Raw genomic sequence first — 15,548 nt, 5'->3', positions numbered from 1 at the left:
GGGAAATCTTCAGTGCACGTGTGCCTGGAGAACATGTAACACCAAACAGTTGTTTAATACTATGTCGGAAGCATATCAGTGTGGTAATGGAATGAATAATCTCCCAGTAAAGTACCTTAGTTAATTCTGATGCAAACCTTAAAAGTATATTTAGTTCAACCTCTGCTCTTAATTGTTGTTTTTTAATTTGAATGATACATTTTTTCTTGTTTCTGCTGAGTTATAACACAAATCACCATTTGTAGGTGAAGTCTGTGAAAACTGGATCAGTCTTCTGGACCATATGCTGCTGCCTATCCTACTTTTACATGGTAAGTGGTATCCTGAACTAATGTACATAATGTGACTTTGAAATCATTTATTGGCAGAACCCAAATGTGCAAGTCACATTCTTTATTTGTACACTGTAATTGCTTTTATTAATAGTATATTGGAGCAACATTTAAAGATAGAAAAAAGTCTATCAGCACTTGTCTAGAAACACTGACTTTATATATATGGTGGTAGGTTTGAAAAGTTTGTTTAACAGAAAATGCCTCTTCACTTTAGAGAATTGGTTTGCATTTGTATCTTGACTGAAGTTAGTCGAAGATTTATTTTAAGCATACCACTCACCCGGTTTGCACCTCACATCAAAGAGTGAATGAGCTGCATAGTTGCGCACCTTATTAAAATGTTCCTGCGGCACTTAGCATATGTTGCTGCAGTGAGAATGAATGAAGCCAGAGTCATCCAAACCAAGGCTCCTGGTTAGTTTCTTCCAAATAAACCATGATCTGCAAGTGATCTGCAAATCTTGGTCACCACAGGCATTTGTTTGAACAACACAACAGGCGAGATTCTGTTTATCAGCAAGAGAGGTGTTCTGTGGGTACCTTAGAGCAGCGTGCATCAGCACATAGCTTGTTTTAAACTTATGCCTTACTGTGGTATGTGAACTAGGTCTCTCTAATCCTAAAGACCAGATGAACTGATTTGTGCTGCTTCAAGACTATTCACTGCAGTCTTTAAAATCCAGCAGAAAGCATTTGTTCCAAAGGGGGAAATCTAAAATGTGTGGAAGCTAGAAAGATCTTCACCTGGCACTGCAAAGATCTTAATGGGGGTGCCAGGTGAGTCTCATTGGGGAAGGTTGCTCTGTTTTCAGAGCGCCTCCATCAAAAATGTCCTCTGCTTAGTAACCACCCACTTCAGCTCTTAAGGGAGACAGGGAAAGAACCCAGAGAAGGGCCTCAAGTGACTTTCTCAAGATCCGAGCAGATATATTTATGGAAGGAGGTAATAGTTTCAGTACTACAGCTAACACTAGTTTTTTATTTAAAGTACTTCACCCCGGATTTTGATACATATGCTAGATTATTTAAAAAGTTTTTTTTCCCCTTAAAAGTTGCTACATTTGGAAGATGACAGATACAGTGTAACCTCAGGTTGCGAACATGATGCGTGCGGGAGGCACGTTTGCAAACCCGCAGTGCCGCGTCTGCGCATGCGCGGGTCACACAATTTAGCGTTCTTCACATGCCCAAGTGCCGCAACCCGGAAGTAACCCATTCCGGTACTTCAGCACAGTGCGCAACCCGAAATCATGTAACCTGAAGCATCTGTAACCCAAGGTATCACTGTACTTGGTTGCCATATGTGTGACTAGGCTCTCAATGGTGCATAAGGTGTGGATGCTACAGATCTGTTCATACTTGGTTTGTTCACTAGTGTTACTCACTATATCCTTTCATTGTAGAGGAAAACATTGCAGTTCTTCTTTTGACATTGTTGGTAAAGTGAATAATGCCTCTAAAATTCAACTAACTGGCAAATTGCTTAATGTTGCAGTCTTCTTAATGGGAGTTAATGAGTTCCTGCTTGATAGTATGTCCCCCATTTTATTTACTCCTTTATTAATTTTACAAATACATTATAGTGTATTATATATAAATCACAAAAGTAGTTCTTTATGTTAGTACATAATAATTCATATTAACAAAGTGGTGGTATTTATAATTTTCTGGAAAACATTTCAGTGAGAGCCATGACGTAAAATCTTAACTAAGGCATACCCAGAGTAGATCCAATGAAATCAATGGACTTAATTAAGTTAGTTAAGTCCATTGAATGGGTCTACTCTGAGTACAGCTAATGTTGAAGGTCACATACAATGTGTATAATTTGCGTAAAGGACTAGTTGAGAAGGAATAAGTAAAAAATGCTTCCTGAATCTGCTTTCTACTGAAATCTTTCTGTCCTGTGGATTTTTCCTTGTGGCCTGGATTATCTTGTCTTGAAGACAAAATTTAATTCATGTTGGTTAGTTTAATGGTTTAACAATAATGTTTATAAAGTAGTGTTATGTTCTGATATGTTTATTTTTCAGGTTTCTGCATGGGGTGGTTATGTTTTCATCATCAACCTTATTCCACTGCATGTATTTGTGCTCCTGTTGATGCAAAGATACAGTAGGAGGGTCTACATAGGTGAGTGTTTTGATTTGCTGAGATTGAATGAAAAGTGGGGGGTTTTCCCATTCTTAATCACATTACTTCCTTTTTCAATTTAAATGGCTATGAATTTAACTTAATTTAAGTGGTTACTTTTGTCTAGTTACAGGCAAAATCGTAAAACAGAATTATTAGAATTCCAATAAGGTTATTAGAATTATTAGATTTGCTTTACTTTTTAAATTATCTTGCATTGCATTGCTTATTGCTTCTGCCATAAGGAAGCAAATTTATTTATTTATTACAAATAAATACACTTAAGGCAGCTAATAACCAGAATAATAATACTTCAAAATGAACAATGTAGTCTAAACAAAATAAAATGTACTGTAGTTTAAAAAGATAATTTAACACTGTAATCATTCATCTCAAGACAATTTTTCAGAAACGTATGCAACTTTCTTACTATTACCAGTGTGTGACAAAACTGTTTATAATGGGACTGATGAAGCTGGTAATGAATGACAGTTGATCATCCCAGTGCAATGATATCAGTCATTGTCCCTGCAAGTGGCTTTGATTCTACCCTGGGAAGGAGGCAACTAACCTCTGTCCCCAGTAGGAAGGACAAGTGTGAGAGGAGCTTTATACTAATCTTGTCTGTTCCCTGTACAATTTGGTGTGCTGAAGCTGATGGATGCCATGTATTAGACCAGGGGTCAGCAAGCTTTTTCAGCAGGGGGCCGGTCCACTGTCCCTCAGACCTTGTGGGGGGCCGGACTATATTTTGAAGAAAAAAATGAACGAATTCCTATGCCCCACAAATAACCCAGAGATGCATTTTAAATAAAAGCACACATTCTACTCATGCAAAAACATGCTGATTCCCAGACTGTCCGTGGGCCAGATTTAGAAGGCGATTGGTCCAGATCTGGCCCCCGGGCCTTAGTTTGCCTACCCATGTATTAGACATTGCTAGGGCTTTTCCTTGAGTTCATATGCTCTGTTCTATCCCAATTCTGCACTTGTCACACAAATGAAGCCCTAAAAGGTGACTTGCTACAGTGCATTGCATTCTGTAAATATGTGTTCTTCAATTGGAGATAAGTCACTGGTGTTGCCTTCTACTATTAAAGAGCAATCAGAGGCCTGTATGCAGCCTTAATGCTGGGCACTATAGCACTAATATTGGTGATAAAACACTTCCTGCTCTTACAGCTTGCATTTTGAATACCTGACTTTATGTGATGTCAGGTGATTGACTGATGGTCACCTGACAAAAAATGGACTGAGGAGGGTATGTGATTCAGTATCTCGCCCCTGACATAAACGTTCAGCTCAGGCATTCCACATACAAGCGACCAGCAAGAAAGGATGAAATTATGTGGGAAAGAAACCTGGTATGATTTTCTTTTTTGCAGACACACATACAATAACAAAAAGACTAATGGGGCATGGTCTAATTTGCATCACAATCTCGTTCAGGATCATTTGATGTTCACAGAACTTTTCCGGAATGTAAATTCTTTGCCAGAATTGGGCATATTTTATGGCTTTTGTAAATGGATGTAAACTGAGATTCTATTTGACCTACTTGGCATCATAACTACAATGCTGACTAAACTCCTGCTGACTGCTCATGCATATTTGATGCAGAGTTATTGATGTTGACATCAGTGTGACTACTTTTGAATCAGTTTAGGAATATTGCAGAAGATTTTCTGCAAGTGCTTAGCTGCAAAAGGTTACAGTGCTGAATAAAAGGGAAAAAAACCTTCATAAACAGAATAAGCTCCCTGTGATCTATTTTAGAGCAGTCTAGCGGTAAAGGTAAACATTTGCAACGGTGGTAGGCAAATATTTGTCACAATTTAGAGCTTTTAAATCTAGTTTCAAATAACTTTGAGAGGATGTAAAGTACTATATACATGCAGAAAACTAGTTTGAATCAGAAGCAACATTGTAGGCTTAATTCTACGCACGGACATATTGACATTAAGAATAGAATTTGGTTACGTTGAACAAAGCTGATTGTCTTTCAGTCTTTTTCTCTTTTTTGTTTAGGACAACAGGCTTTTTGACTTGTTACTTTTAAGCAATTTTAATGTAAACATAATTTTAAGTGATCCTTCACTATAGCTGACTTCCATACCAAAGCAGCTGGCAGAATTTCAGTGTTCAAGTTTATTAGCTAGCAATTAATAACACATTTCAAGGAAAATGAACAATATAATGGAAATATCCAGACTGAATTGAAGGACTATTTATCATTCTATACTCAATGAGGATTGATCATGCCCAGTAGCTGCAGAATACTGATTATCTGTTGGAGGAGGGGAAAACCAGAGGAAGGAGAAATACAGTGGCTATCCTGCAACAGGGTGTGTAGGAGTCACTCTTATGCTGCAACATCTTTTCTAGGTCCCACTTTTAATGCATATTTCATAGAAAAATGCTCAGTATCCAATGTTATGGATATCCAGTGGACACGAGAGAACTTGAGCTTCCTTTTCTTGCTGCAGTGTCTCCCACCTGTCTCTTCTGTAGGGTCCTCCAACCCTCCAAAGCAGTTTGGGCGGGGGGAGGTACGTGGGGAAGTAGAGGGAGGGGATAGTTCCATAGTGGAAGTGGAAGACTTTTATAAAAGCCTATTACACAAGCAGGATGACACCATGGGATGTTGCTCGCTAAGATAACCGATAAAATAGTAGGCACATCGTATTACTTTTCTCATATCACTGTTTTTAACTTCATATGCACATGTAATGTCCTTTGTTTGTTATGGAAAGTAAAATTTATTCTTATACTGCTTAGAAAGATATATATGTGATGTGCTATAAATAGCAGGATTTCTACTTTCTTTTACTCTTGTATAGTCTACATTGAATGCTGCCCCTTCTCTTCAACACTTGGCTAACATATAGCATAAATCTGATTTTTCTGCTTATATGCATAAGAAATCAACTTTTGAATTGTTCAACAGGATAACGCTTGCCACCTTTGCATTGAAAATAAGTGGAACAAAGTAGACCCATAACTTCTTCTTTTTTCACATGGTTTTTCACATACCCATTTGTCAGAATACTTAATTAGCTGGACAGTTTTGTTAGTTATTAGCAAACGGGGTTTGCCATTGTATTATTGAGCAGCACTGAAACTGCCTTGTAGGTTAGTCCTTTCGAGTGTAGGATTGAATGTTTCATGAGGAGATAATGAATAACTAAGACATCTGGTATTATGTTTAGAAAGGTTACAGCAATCAGGTTCATCTTGATAGATGGACATTGTTGTTACGGTGTATTTCCAAAAGATTCTTCTAGTGAGAACAGCCCATCCTTCAGTTTCTAACTTCTCTGAGACTGTATTCTGCCAAAGGTGTCCTCAAAAAGAAACTTGAGTGGTGGAAGATTTTCAGAAGTACTTAGTGTATTTAGGGAAGACTAGCAACGCCGTGTTTGCTGCCAAAGGACTGGTAAGGGATGGTGTAGAAATCATTGTATTCTGATAGCCTTTAACTGAAATATGTAAAGCAGTCAGTAAATGAATTTCTGTGCTGCTGAAATACACCTAAGGCCCTTAGCCTGCCGGTGAGTGTGAGCTAACTGTATCAGGAAGTCTGAGAAAGGGAGGTCCAATGTCCATTTGCAATTCAAGCTAACTGTGCTCACCATCTAATTATACAGTCTAGACCCAACTGTTCTGCTTTCATCATGCTGTGCTGTATCTAAAGAAGCAAGCTCATCAAAACTGAATTATTTCAAGGTGAAGTTTTTATAATTAAAATCTCTTTGGCAAGAGATATGCAGAGGTTAAGAGGAGGCTGCTAATCCTTTCCCCATCTGATATCTTCCCCCCCAAAAAAGAAATCCGATTCAGAGTCTGCTTTCTGGCCAAATAGGAAAAAGTAGTTGGGGAAAGAATCCTGCTGGCTGATGAATATCCTTTTTATCCCCTGCTAGCGTCAATATTATAGAGCAGGGGTCAAAATTACTGAGTTTTTTCAGGGAGGAGGTGAGGAGGTAAAATGTTGAGCTTCTTTTAGGGGAGCCACAGTTGTTCAGCTTCTTTGGGGGGGGGCAATGATCTACCAGTGATCTACCTGTTGGACATGCCTGTTATAGAGGATGGAGGAAAATTCTTTATGAAGGTATCATTGTGAAAAATGTGTCAGAATTGCAAAGGATATTGGGATGGCATGGAATGGGTCTATATTCCCTTCGCACAGATTTAGGAATCTTATTAGCATTTTCATATGAGCAAACAGTAATAAATTTGTTTTTGCAGCCATCTAAAGTGTAACCGGGTGGGGGAGTTGATGTGCAGAATTAATAAACTCTTGTAATTAGTATAATGGAAGAACACAAAACTGTAAATGCGACAATGGATACTAATTGCTGTTAAATGCCACAGGATGGCAGTGTTGCAATAATTTTGTGACATGGATTTCAAAATAGTGGCAGGCTTGGCGTTTTTAGAGTTTATGTGTGTAAATATCTTGGTTAGATGAAGATACAGGCCCTGAACTGAAAGAAAAAGGGGAGAAATTATGCAAAAAGGTATGCCTTTGATCACTGTGTGCTTCTGTGGTTTCCAACACATTGTCTATTGACTGAAATGTTTTGATAAATGAGTCTTAGTGAAATGAGTTGTGTTGTGCAAATATGGTGACATTTGAAATAAAGCTGCTTGATTGAGGATGCAAAAGTATAATGAACATAGTCCACAATTATAAGAAAAGCTGGTAGAGGTATGTTGTGCTCATAAACTGGGAAAATATCAAATATATTAGCAGCTTTATTCTGAATATCCAGTTTTACCAGGGCATTGTCATGTCAGCATGCCTAGATGGATCTGCAAAGAAAAAATAGTTGGCAATCTACATACAATAATAATTATACAAGCTGGTTCAACTCACTTTTGCTGTATTTTGGACATCCACAAAAATGCATGTTATGAAACTAAACTGCTTGGTGCCAAAATATCTGTAAGTGTGCCTGCTCCAGTGCGAGGCAATTCAGTCTTTAAAATTGGTGGCAAGGGGGGAGGAGCCTCTGTTTGGGTCCAGGTCAGGGTTCATTAGCGGGGAGGATGTAGAAAGACCTTCTCTGTGGTGCGGCCTCAACTTTCAAATAATCATCTTCATTGTGTCTCCCTCATTGTTGGTTTTCAGATGTCAGTTGAAAACATTTTTATTTATACAGGATTTTGCATTTTATAATTGGATGTTTAATCCTTAGCAGCAATATGTGACTTCGTGTTTTATTTTAGCTTATACACAGTTTTTATTCATATACTTTTGCTTTTTAAAAAATTCAGAGAACATTTATTCAAAAGCTACGATATAGTTACAATGCATTTTCAATCAATATTTTTGCTTTTGTGCTTGCTGTATATTTTCCTGCAATCAACACAAGATAATATCACCAAGGCAACTATCTGTAAACGAACAATAAACATCCATAAAAATGGCAAAATATAGTTTCTGTCCCAAGTAGATTTTACCTTGAACAATTACAAACGTAGGAATAAAGAGTCCACTTGTGATATACCAGTCATTCAGTGCTTGGAAGTCATTCCCTTAACCAGACAACAAACTGAAGGACATGGTCCTCTTTCTATGCTCCTCCCGATGGAAACATGCAGATGGGGACAGATACACCCCTGCTTTAAGTCCCAAAATTATGAGTATTGCTTTTAACTCTGTAATATGTCTTCTCCCTCATAATTTTAAGCACAGACAAACCAAAACTTTCTCTGTGTGCATAATAATTTTCCTTTTTTGTTGTTTTTCATTCACAGCATACAGTACTTTCTATATTGTGGGCTTAATATTATCCATGCAGATACCTTTTGTTGGATTTCAGCCAATAAGAACAAGTGAACATATGGCAGCTGCAGGTAAGAAAATCATTATTATTTTATATATTAAACTTACCATATTTTTCTGTCTATAAGACACCCCCATGTACAAGATGCCCCCTATTTTGGGCAACTCCGGTTTAACAAAATGGGGGGAAATCTTTCCATGTATAAGACGCTTCCAATTTTTGGACATTATTTTTTAGGGGGGGAAACCTAGTCTTATACACAGAAAAATATGGTATGTTGTCTTACACCAGAGCCTCAAGGCAATCTACAATAAAAGAATATCTAGGATCCAGTGCACCTCAGAAAATCCCTAAATAAGAGAACAGTTTAATGCATTGAAAATACTCACTGTGAAGGTGTTACTCTGTATCGTAATCAGTCACACAGGCACTATTTTGGCTGGTAACCAAATGACAGCCAAAGGTGGCATATTTGAGCTAACGTGATCCACAAGAGAATTGGAATTTTTGTTTACTTATGGGAGCAGAGTATTGAATGGCGTACCTCACTGAAGGGCAAAACATACTATATAAGCAGTTAAAGGATAGTAAATATATTTCTCTCCTGTTTACAGTCCACACCCCCTTGACTTCCTATGCCATGAAAGGATAATTAAAATTAATGTCCTTAGAGTAAGGATTGAAATGTTGTTTGAGAACTTAAACCAAGGTTGTCTTTCTTTAACCAGGTGTATTCGCACTGCTGCAGGCCTATGCCTTCTTGCAATATATGAGAGACCGGCTTACAAAGCAAGAATTTCAGACCTTGTTCTTCTTGGGTATATCTCTAGCTGCTGGAGTTGTATTCTTGAGTGTCATCTATTTAACGTATACAGGTAAATCATACAAAAGAAATGCTTTTCATTGACAAATAGAGTTTCAGATAGGCCCTGAGTAATCCACAAGATTCAATGAGCCCTTCAGGCCTCCCAATGTTTGCATGAATCAAAAGAAACTTCAGCAACCTTATCTATAGAAACAGCATTTGGTGTAATACCTGGCTTTTTGCACCCATTAAAGCATTTTCAAAGCAGCTTGCTTTTCTTTCTTTTTTTAAGGACTGATTTAGTATTTCCTTCATTTTCTATTAGTTTAAAACAAAAAACGGTTGTTCTTTTTGAAACGTGAAAAGTAGATATTGAGCCAAGCCTTTCTAGAAATCCATAATAATGCTCATCTACTAACTTAAATTGTTTTGTTGTAATTTTCAGGTTACATTGCACCATGGAGTGGCAGATTTTATTCACTATGGGATACTGGGTAAGTAGGAATAGAAACAGCACCATACATTTAGGCTATGCTGAGTGGGTCACAGGTTTTATCCATTTCAGACAAACCTCCTGAACTATGGTCTACTGTTATGAGAAAACTTTAAGCTTCCATTTGCTATTTGAAACAATCTGCAGTTTCCCATTAAATCCAAATACGAGCATCTCTGACTTACGCAAACTACAGTGAGTTCATTCAGTGGTTTCATGCCTTGGTTTCATTTGAACAAACCATTGCTCTCTGTATTTGTACATTGAGAAACTTCTGAATTGTTCCAGATAACAAAAAGAAATATTATACTTCTTCCCATCACAGGTGAAGAAAGAGGGAAAGTTTCAGAGTTTATTTTTATATGTTTGCTATATATGTCGTGCACATCAGTAGTAGAATTATGCTTAGCTGTGAGTCCTGGAAGACTTGTTCCCCGCTTGCACCCCAGGGTTCAATTGCATCTGGCCAGAGTTTTCCTCCACTCATATTTAAGCTGCTTCCCAGCTGTTTCCTCACTCTAAGCTCTGAAGTATATGAGAGACCCAAGCAGGCGAGGGTACTCAGGGGCAATTGTGTCAATGTCCCGAGCCATTTGGATGTTCCAGATGTTGGTCAGGGCTTCAATCAGCCAGAAAATCCCCCAGAAACCCATTGGATTCATCAGCCTCTTGAGGGCGGACCATGTTGATAGATCCCCTACCTCTACAGAGGGGGAAAGGTGCTGAAAATCTGAATCTCAACAGGAAATGATCTGACCATGACAAGGAACTGATGTCAGTATTCCTCACTTCCTGCCCAGTTGAGAAAAAGGTCCAGAATGTAGCCTGCCGTATGCATTGGGCTGGCAGTCTGAGGGTCCTCAGCAGCACCTCTGAGTCCAGCTCAAGCAGGGAAACTGCTGGGCAGAAAGGTGGGCAGGTTCCCCCCACAACTAGACAGAGAGTGTGGAGAGAGAGAGAGATGAAATCTCTATAGATAACAGCAACTCCCCCTCCCCATCTCTCAAGTCTGTCCTGATGCAGCACTGAGTATCCAGGTGGGCACAGCTAGGTGAGACCAACCCCACCCTACTCGCCCACCCAGGTTCCAGCGATGCAAGACCAGATCAGCCTCCTCATCCATAACCAAATCATGGATGAGGGAGGTCTTACTGAGAGCCAACCTGGCATTCAGCAACAGCAGCCACAGATCTGAGGGCTTGCTGATAGCACAGCCTCAGTTCCCCAGGTTGGAAAAGGGACTGGCACATGGCACAGTCACTAACTGCCTGTGCTGTGTGCCCCTTACCCCTAAACAGGGATGCGCATGATCATTTGATCCACACACTTCGTTCACACTTTGGCAAGGCGACATAGGGAAGCTTTGTAATGAGAATAGGTTTTTGGCAGTTTCTGGGGTTAAATGAAATGCATTTTAGCTAAAAAATAAATAAGTAAATGTTAACCTGCATATTTAAAGGTGTATTCAGAACGTTACAAAAATAATTGAAGAATGTTCAGTAGTTCTCGGTTGTACTATTTTTAGTAGTTTCGTCACTTCAAAATAATTTGAACTGAATTTTTTTTAAACAAGGTATGCGAAAATTCACATCCCGATCATTGCCTCTGTGTCTGAACATCAGCCTACAACATGGGTTTCCTTCTTTTTTGATCTACATATTCTCGTGTGTACTTTCCCAGCAGGGCTGTGGTTCTGTATCAAAAACATCAATGATGAGAGAGTCTTTGGTAAGAAGAATTAACCATCTTTTCAGAACTAAACTATGAGCTTTAGCTGAAATGCTGATGTCCTAGTTATTAGCTTAGATTCATTAGCTTAGTTTACTGCTGTTACTTCAGTGTTGGGTTAAATGTATTTCCTCAGGAAGTAGATATAATGTTTCTTAACGTGATTCCTTTTGATTGAACTTCCTTTTAGAATGGCTTATACTGAATGCTTACACTGTGAATATACAGATAGAACCTTCTCATAAAATGGCTAATGTAATTTTATGTATTATTTCATAAATTTATATACTACTTGGTTGTAAAGGAAAAACCCTCAAAGCGGTTTGCAAAAAATATTAAAGAATAAAATGATAAATATGATTTATGGCAATTTAACAGATAGACTATTCATCAGCAAATACACTCTTCAGTTATTTTAGATAATTTTGTTTGCAAATTGATGACTCTACTCATATTATGGTGAAATTCCAGTGATTCCAGAGGTGAGACTTGGTTGGTTTCAAATGGGGGGGGGGGGCTTTCCATCACTGTAGTTACAGGTAATTTAAAAATGGGCATTGCTGTAGTTAGCTGCTTCTGAAGTTATACCTGTATTTAGTTTGCACAAGCTTTCCACCAGTGTAGGGTTTGTATTAGTCTGCAAGAAAATGATTTTCTTCAAATTAATTTGTAAAAATGCTATTAAAATGCTGCTTGTGAGAACTTTTAAAAACTTCTTTCTCTTCTAGCTTTAGTGCAGTCAAGTTTCAGGAGTTCACAGAAACCTTGTGGAGTTATTTATATGCTTTGGTAAAGTTACTCTTTTGTCCTTCAGATCCTAGTAAAGTGAGATGTCTTTTAGCAAGATAACATACATATTGATTTGGTTCTGATTAATTTTCCATATTTTTTTGATAAACAACTGAAACCCCTTTTTAAAGTTCAGAAATATAATATATTTCAAAGGTAGGTTCAATTCTGTGCACACAGCAGATTTTAGGAATCAATTCTGTAAGCTTCAAGTGTACAGTAATTGTGCTTATTTCTGAAGTGGATAGTAATCAAGATTTTAAAATGTCCTATAGTAAATCTCAGTGTCTTTATTTCTCTACAGTGGCTCTATATGCAATCAGTGCTGTTTACTTCGCTGGAGTGATGGTTCGTCTTATGTTAACTTTGACTCCAGTAGTCTGTATGCTGTCAGCAATTGCTTTCTCCAACGTTTTTGAGCATTATTTGGGTGATGATATGAAGAGAGAGAATCCACCAATAGAAGATAGCAGTGATGAGGACGATAAAAGAAACCCAGGAAATCTTTATGATAAGGTGGGACTTGAAGATCTAGATGGCTTCTGATTTTAGATAATTTTTTTTAAATAAATGAATCCCCCTTAAAAGCAAAAACAGAGAGAGCAAAATGGTTGCATGTGTAGTGCTTCTGTTCTGGCCAAGGGGTTCTAAGTACTCCATTTCTCCCCCTTCCCCCAATTTTTCATCTCCTTCCATCAGTCACGCTTACTGAGCATGTGTGGTCTTCATTGGCTTTTTCTGGGGAAGCAGCGGACACACTACTGCTCTGTCGCTGCTACATTAAAATGTTAGATAGCTTTCAGTTCCATCCCTGGGGACGTTTTAAAATAGGCTCTCAGTATCAAACAGTTCTTTCTACCCTTTATAGATGCATCTCTCTCCCTTTCCAGCCATTCTGTTCCATTCCCTTTCACACTCGGTTGTCAATTGTTTCCTTTCAGTCTCACAGTGGGATTGTTTTGGAGGTTCATTCCATTGTTTGTTTTGACTAAAGGTGGGGTGGTTTTTTTTTTTTTTAGCAGCGTAGCTTTTAGCTGCTGCTTCCCATCTGTGCTAGTGATGCAGGTTTTTGTACATAAGCATGACTACAAAAAGACTTGGACCCTTTTTAAGAAGGGGTGATGTTGCTTTCCAACTTTTGCAGATGAACTGAAAAAATGTAAGGAAACACAATCTCATTCATGCAGATGTTAAATGTTAAATGCCACCCCACTACCACACACTTTGGGGGGAGGGCTGTTTTTCTTTGAGATACATAAAAAATTACTAGTGTGCTTTTTAAAAAACCAACAAGTAGAAGACAGCTTCTGACATCCCTAATAAATAGGCATTTGTCTAGCACATAACTTGGAAAACAACCCATGAGGGAAGGTTCTAGAAATGTGGCTTTATTGCTGAATATTATTGCTGAATATGGGGCTTATAAACCCTAAAAGCCTGGCATAAGCTGAAAGGCCCCGAAATTCTAATTTGTTTTTGTTCAGGCAGGTAAAGTGAGGAAACACATATCTGAACAGGAGAAAACAGAAGAAGGTCTTGGGCCGAATATCAAGAGCATTGTGACAATGTTGATGCTCATGCTGCTGATGATGTTTGCCGTTCACTGTACGTGGGTAACTAGCAATGCTTACTCCAGTCCCAGTGTCGTCCTGGCCTCTTACAATCATGATGGGTAAGGCGCCCCATTTTGTATGCATCTTAGTGTGAGCTTAATAACTGTGTGAGAATGGTTAGGAATGCAAAACACATCACGTGACACATTGGCCTGACCCCTGCTCTCCACGGACTCGTAACTTCTGGATTGAACTACTGCAAATTCAGAATGCCCCTGAGGTTGTTGGCTAGTTGCAGCTAGTGCATAATGCAGCAACTCGACCGCTCACTGGGGTATCTTTATCACCATCATGTTATGCCACTGCTGGAAGAATTGCACTGGCTGCCAATTAGCTACCGGAATTCCAGATGCTGGAAGTGATGTGCAATACCCCATACAGCTTGGGTCCAAGATGCATTTAAAAATCACCTTATAAATCCGCGAGAGCACCCTGCAGATGCCCTCCCAACCAGGAGGTTCATTCTGAAGGATACAGGAATTGGGTGTTTAGCATGACAGCAGCTACCCTTTGGAAGTCCCTTATGTTACGTATCAAGGGATGCGGGTGGCACTGTGGGTAAAAGCCTCAGTGCCTAGGGCTTGCCGATTGAAAGGTCGGCGGTTCGAATCCCCACGGCGGGGTGCGCTCCCGTTGCTCGGTCCCAGCGCCTGCCAACCTAGCAGTTCGAAAGCACCCCCGGGTGCAAGTAGATAAATAGGGACCGCTTACTAGCGGGAAGGTAAACGTCGTTTCCGTGTGCGGCTGTGGCTCACCAGAGCAGCGATGTCACACTGGCCACGTGACCCGGAAGTGTCTCCGGACAGCGCTGGCCCCCGGCCTCTTTGAGTGAGATGGGCGCACAACCCTAGAGTCTGTCAAGTCTGGCCCGTACGGGCAGGGGTACCTTTACTATGTTACGTATCAGACAGACATCATCTCTATTGAATTTTTGGCACATACGGAAGACTTCTTTTTTCAACAAGCCTTTTAAGTGGAGATTTTTATCCTCGTTTGTACTTTTTGGATAGGAAATTGCTTTTATATATGAAATTGCTTTGCATGTGTTTTTATTTTTCCTTTTTAAATCATATTTGCCTTTAAAGTTATATCTTTTCCTCACAAAAGTGACCCAAAACAATTTACATAACCAATAAACAACTTTGTATAACAACCAAACAACCAATGAAATCTATAAGCCCAACCATACAGATAAAGACTGGTCTTACAGATCCCTCTCCACTAAAAGAGGCTACAAATATCTGAAACCCTTTATTCACTTTAAGATGCTTTATAGGAAGCAGTTCATAAATGGAGTAGAATAAATAAGATCTAATCAAAGTGAGTCTGCTTTCCTATGAAACAGTGTTGTACTTTCTGGGGGTTTTTTTCTGTTGCAGCACCCGAAACATTTTGGATGACTTCAGAGAAGCCTACTATTGGCTAAGACAAAACACAGATGAACATGCCAGAGTAATGTCTTGGTGGGATTATGGCTATCAGATAGCAGGAATGGCAAATCGGACTACTCTAGTTGACAATAATACTTGGAATAACAGCCACATAGCCCTGGTATGTAGTGGTACTTCTGTTTATTGAGAACTGGGTGACAGAACAGGTGGCTCTAGATTTATAAACAATTACCGTATTTGTTGCTCTATAAGATTCACTTTTTCCCTCCTAAAAAGTAAGGGGAAATGTGTGTGCATCTTATGGAGTGAATGCAGGCTGAGCAGCTATCCCAGAAGCCAGAACAGCAAGAGGGATTGCTGCTTTCACTGTGCAGCGATCCCTTTCCAGTCTCTCTTCTGAGATTCAGAATATTTTTTTTCTTGTTTTCCTCCTCCAAAAACTAGGTGCGTCTTGTGGTCTGGTGCGTCT

General features: G+C 39.1%; 1 protein-coding gene and 1 long non-coding RNA gene across 2 annotated transcripts in view; both read left to right on the top strand.

The window, feature by feature from the left end:
• The window catches only part of LOC310660487, a 330,629-nt gene that overhangs the window by 176,518 nt on the left and 138,563 nt on the right, over nt 1-15,548 (top strand). The gene's annotated exons all lie outside the window — the stretch shown is intronic.
• STT3B (STT3 oligosaccharyltransferase complex catalytic subunit B) overlaps nt 1-15,548 on the top strand; it is a 43,980-nt gene that overhangs the window by 20,303 nt on the left and 8,129 nt on the right. Inside the window, exons 4-12 of the mRNA XM_083404829.1 lie at nt 246-311; nt 2,369-2,468; nt 8,232-8,330; nt 8,989-9,135; nt 9,511-9,559; nt 11,132-11,286; nt 12,380-12,591; nt 13,560-13,747; nt 15,068-15,239. Of these exons, the coding sequence (XP_083260955.1) occupies nt 246-311; nt 2,369-2,468; nt 8,232-8,330; nt 8,989-9,135; nt 9,511-9,559; nt 11,132-11,286; nt 12,380-12,591; nt 13,560-13,747; nt 15,068-15,239 (1,188 nt within the window). The remainder of the gene's footprint in view (nt 1-245; nt 312-2,368; nt 2,469-8,231; nt 8,331-8,988; nt 9,136-9,510; nt 9,560-11,131; nt 11,287-12,379; nt 12,592-13,559; nt 13,748-15,067; nt 15,240-15,548) is intronic.

The sequence above is a fragment of the Podarcis tiliguerta genome (genome assembly GCF_965153285.1).
Source record: "Podarcis tiliguerta genome assembly, chromosome: 12".
In the NCBI taxonomy this organism is placed as follows: Eukaryota; Metazoa; Chordata; class Lepidosauria; order Squamata; family Lacertidae; genus Podarcis; species Podarcis tiliguerta.
This window is presented reverse-complemented; position numbering and strand designations above follow the sequence as displayed.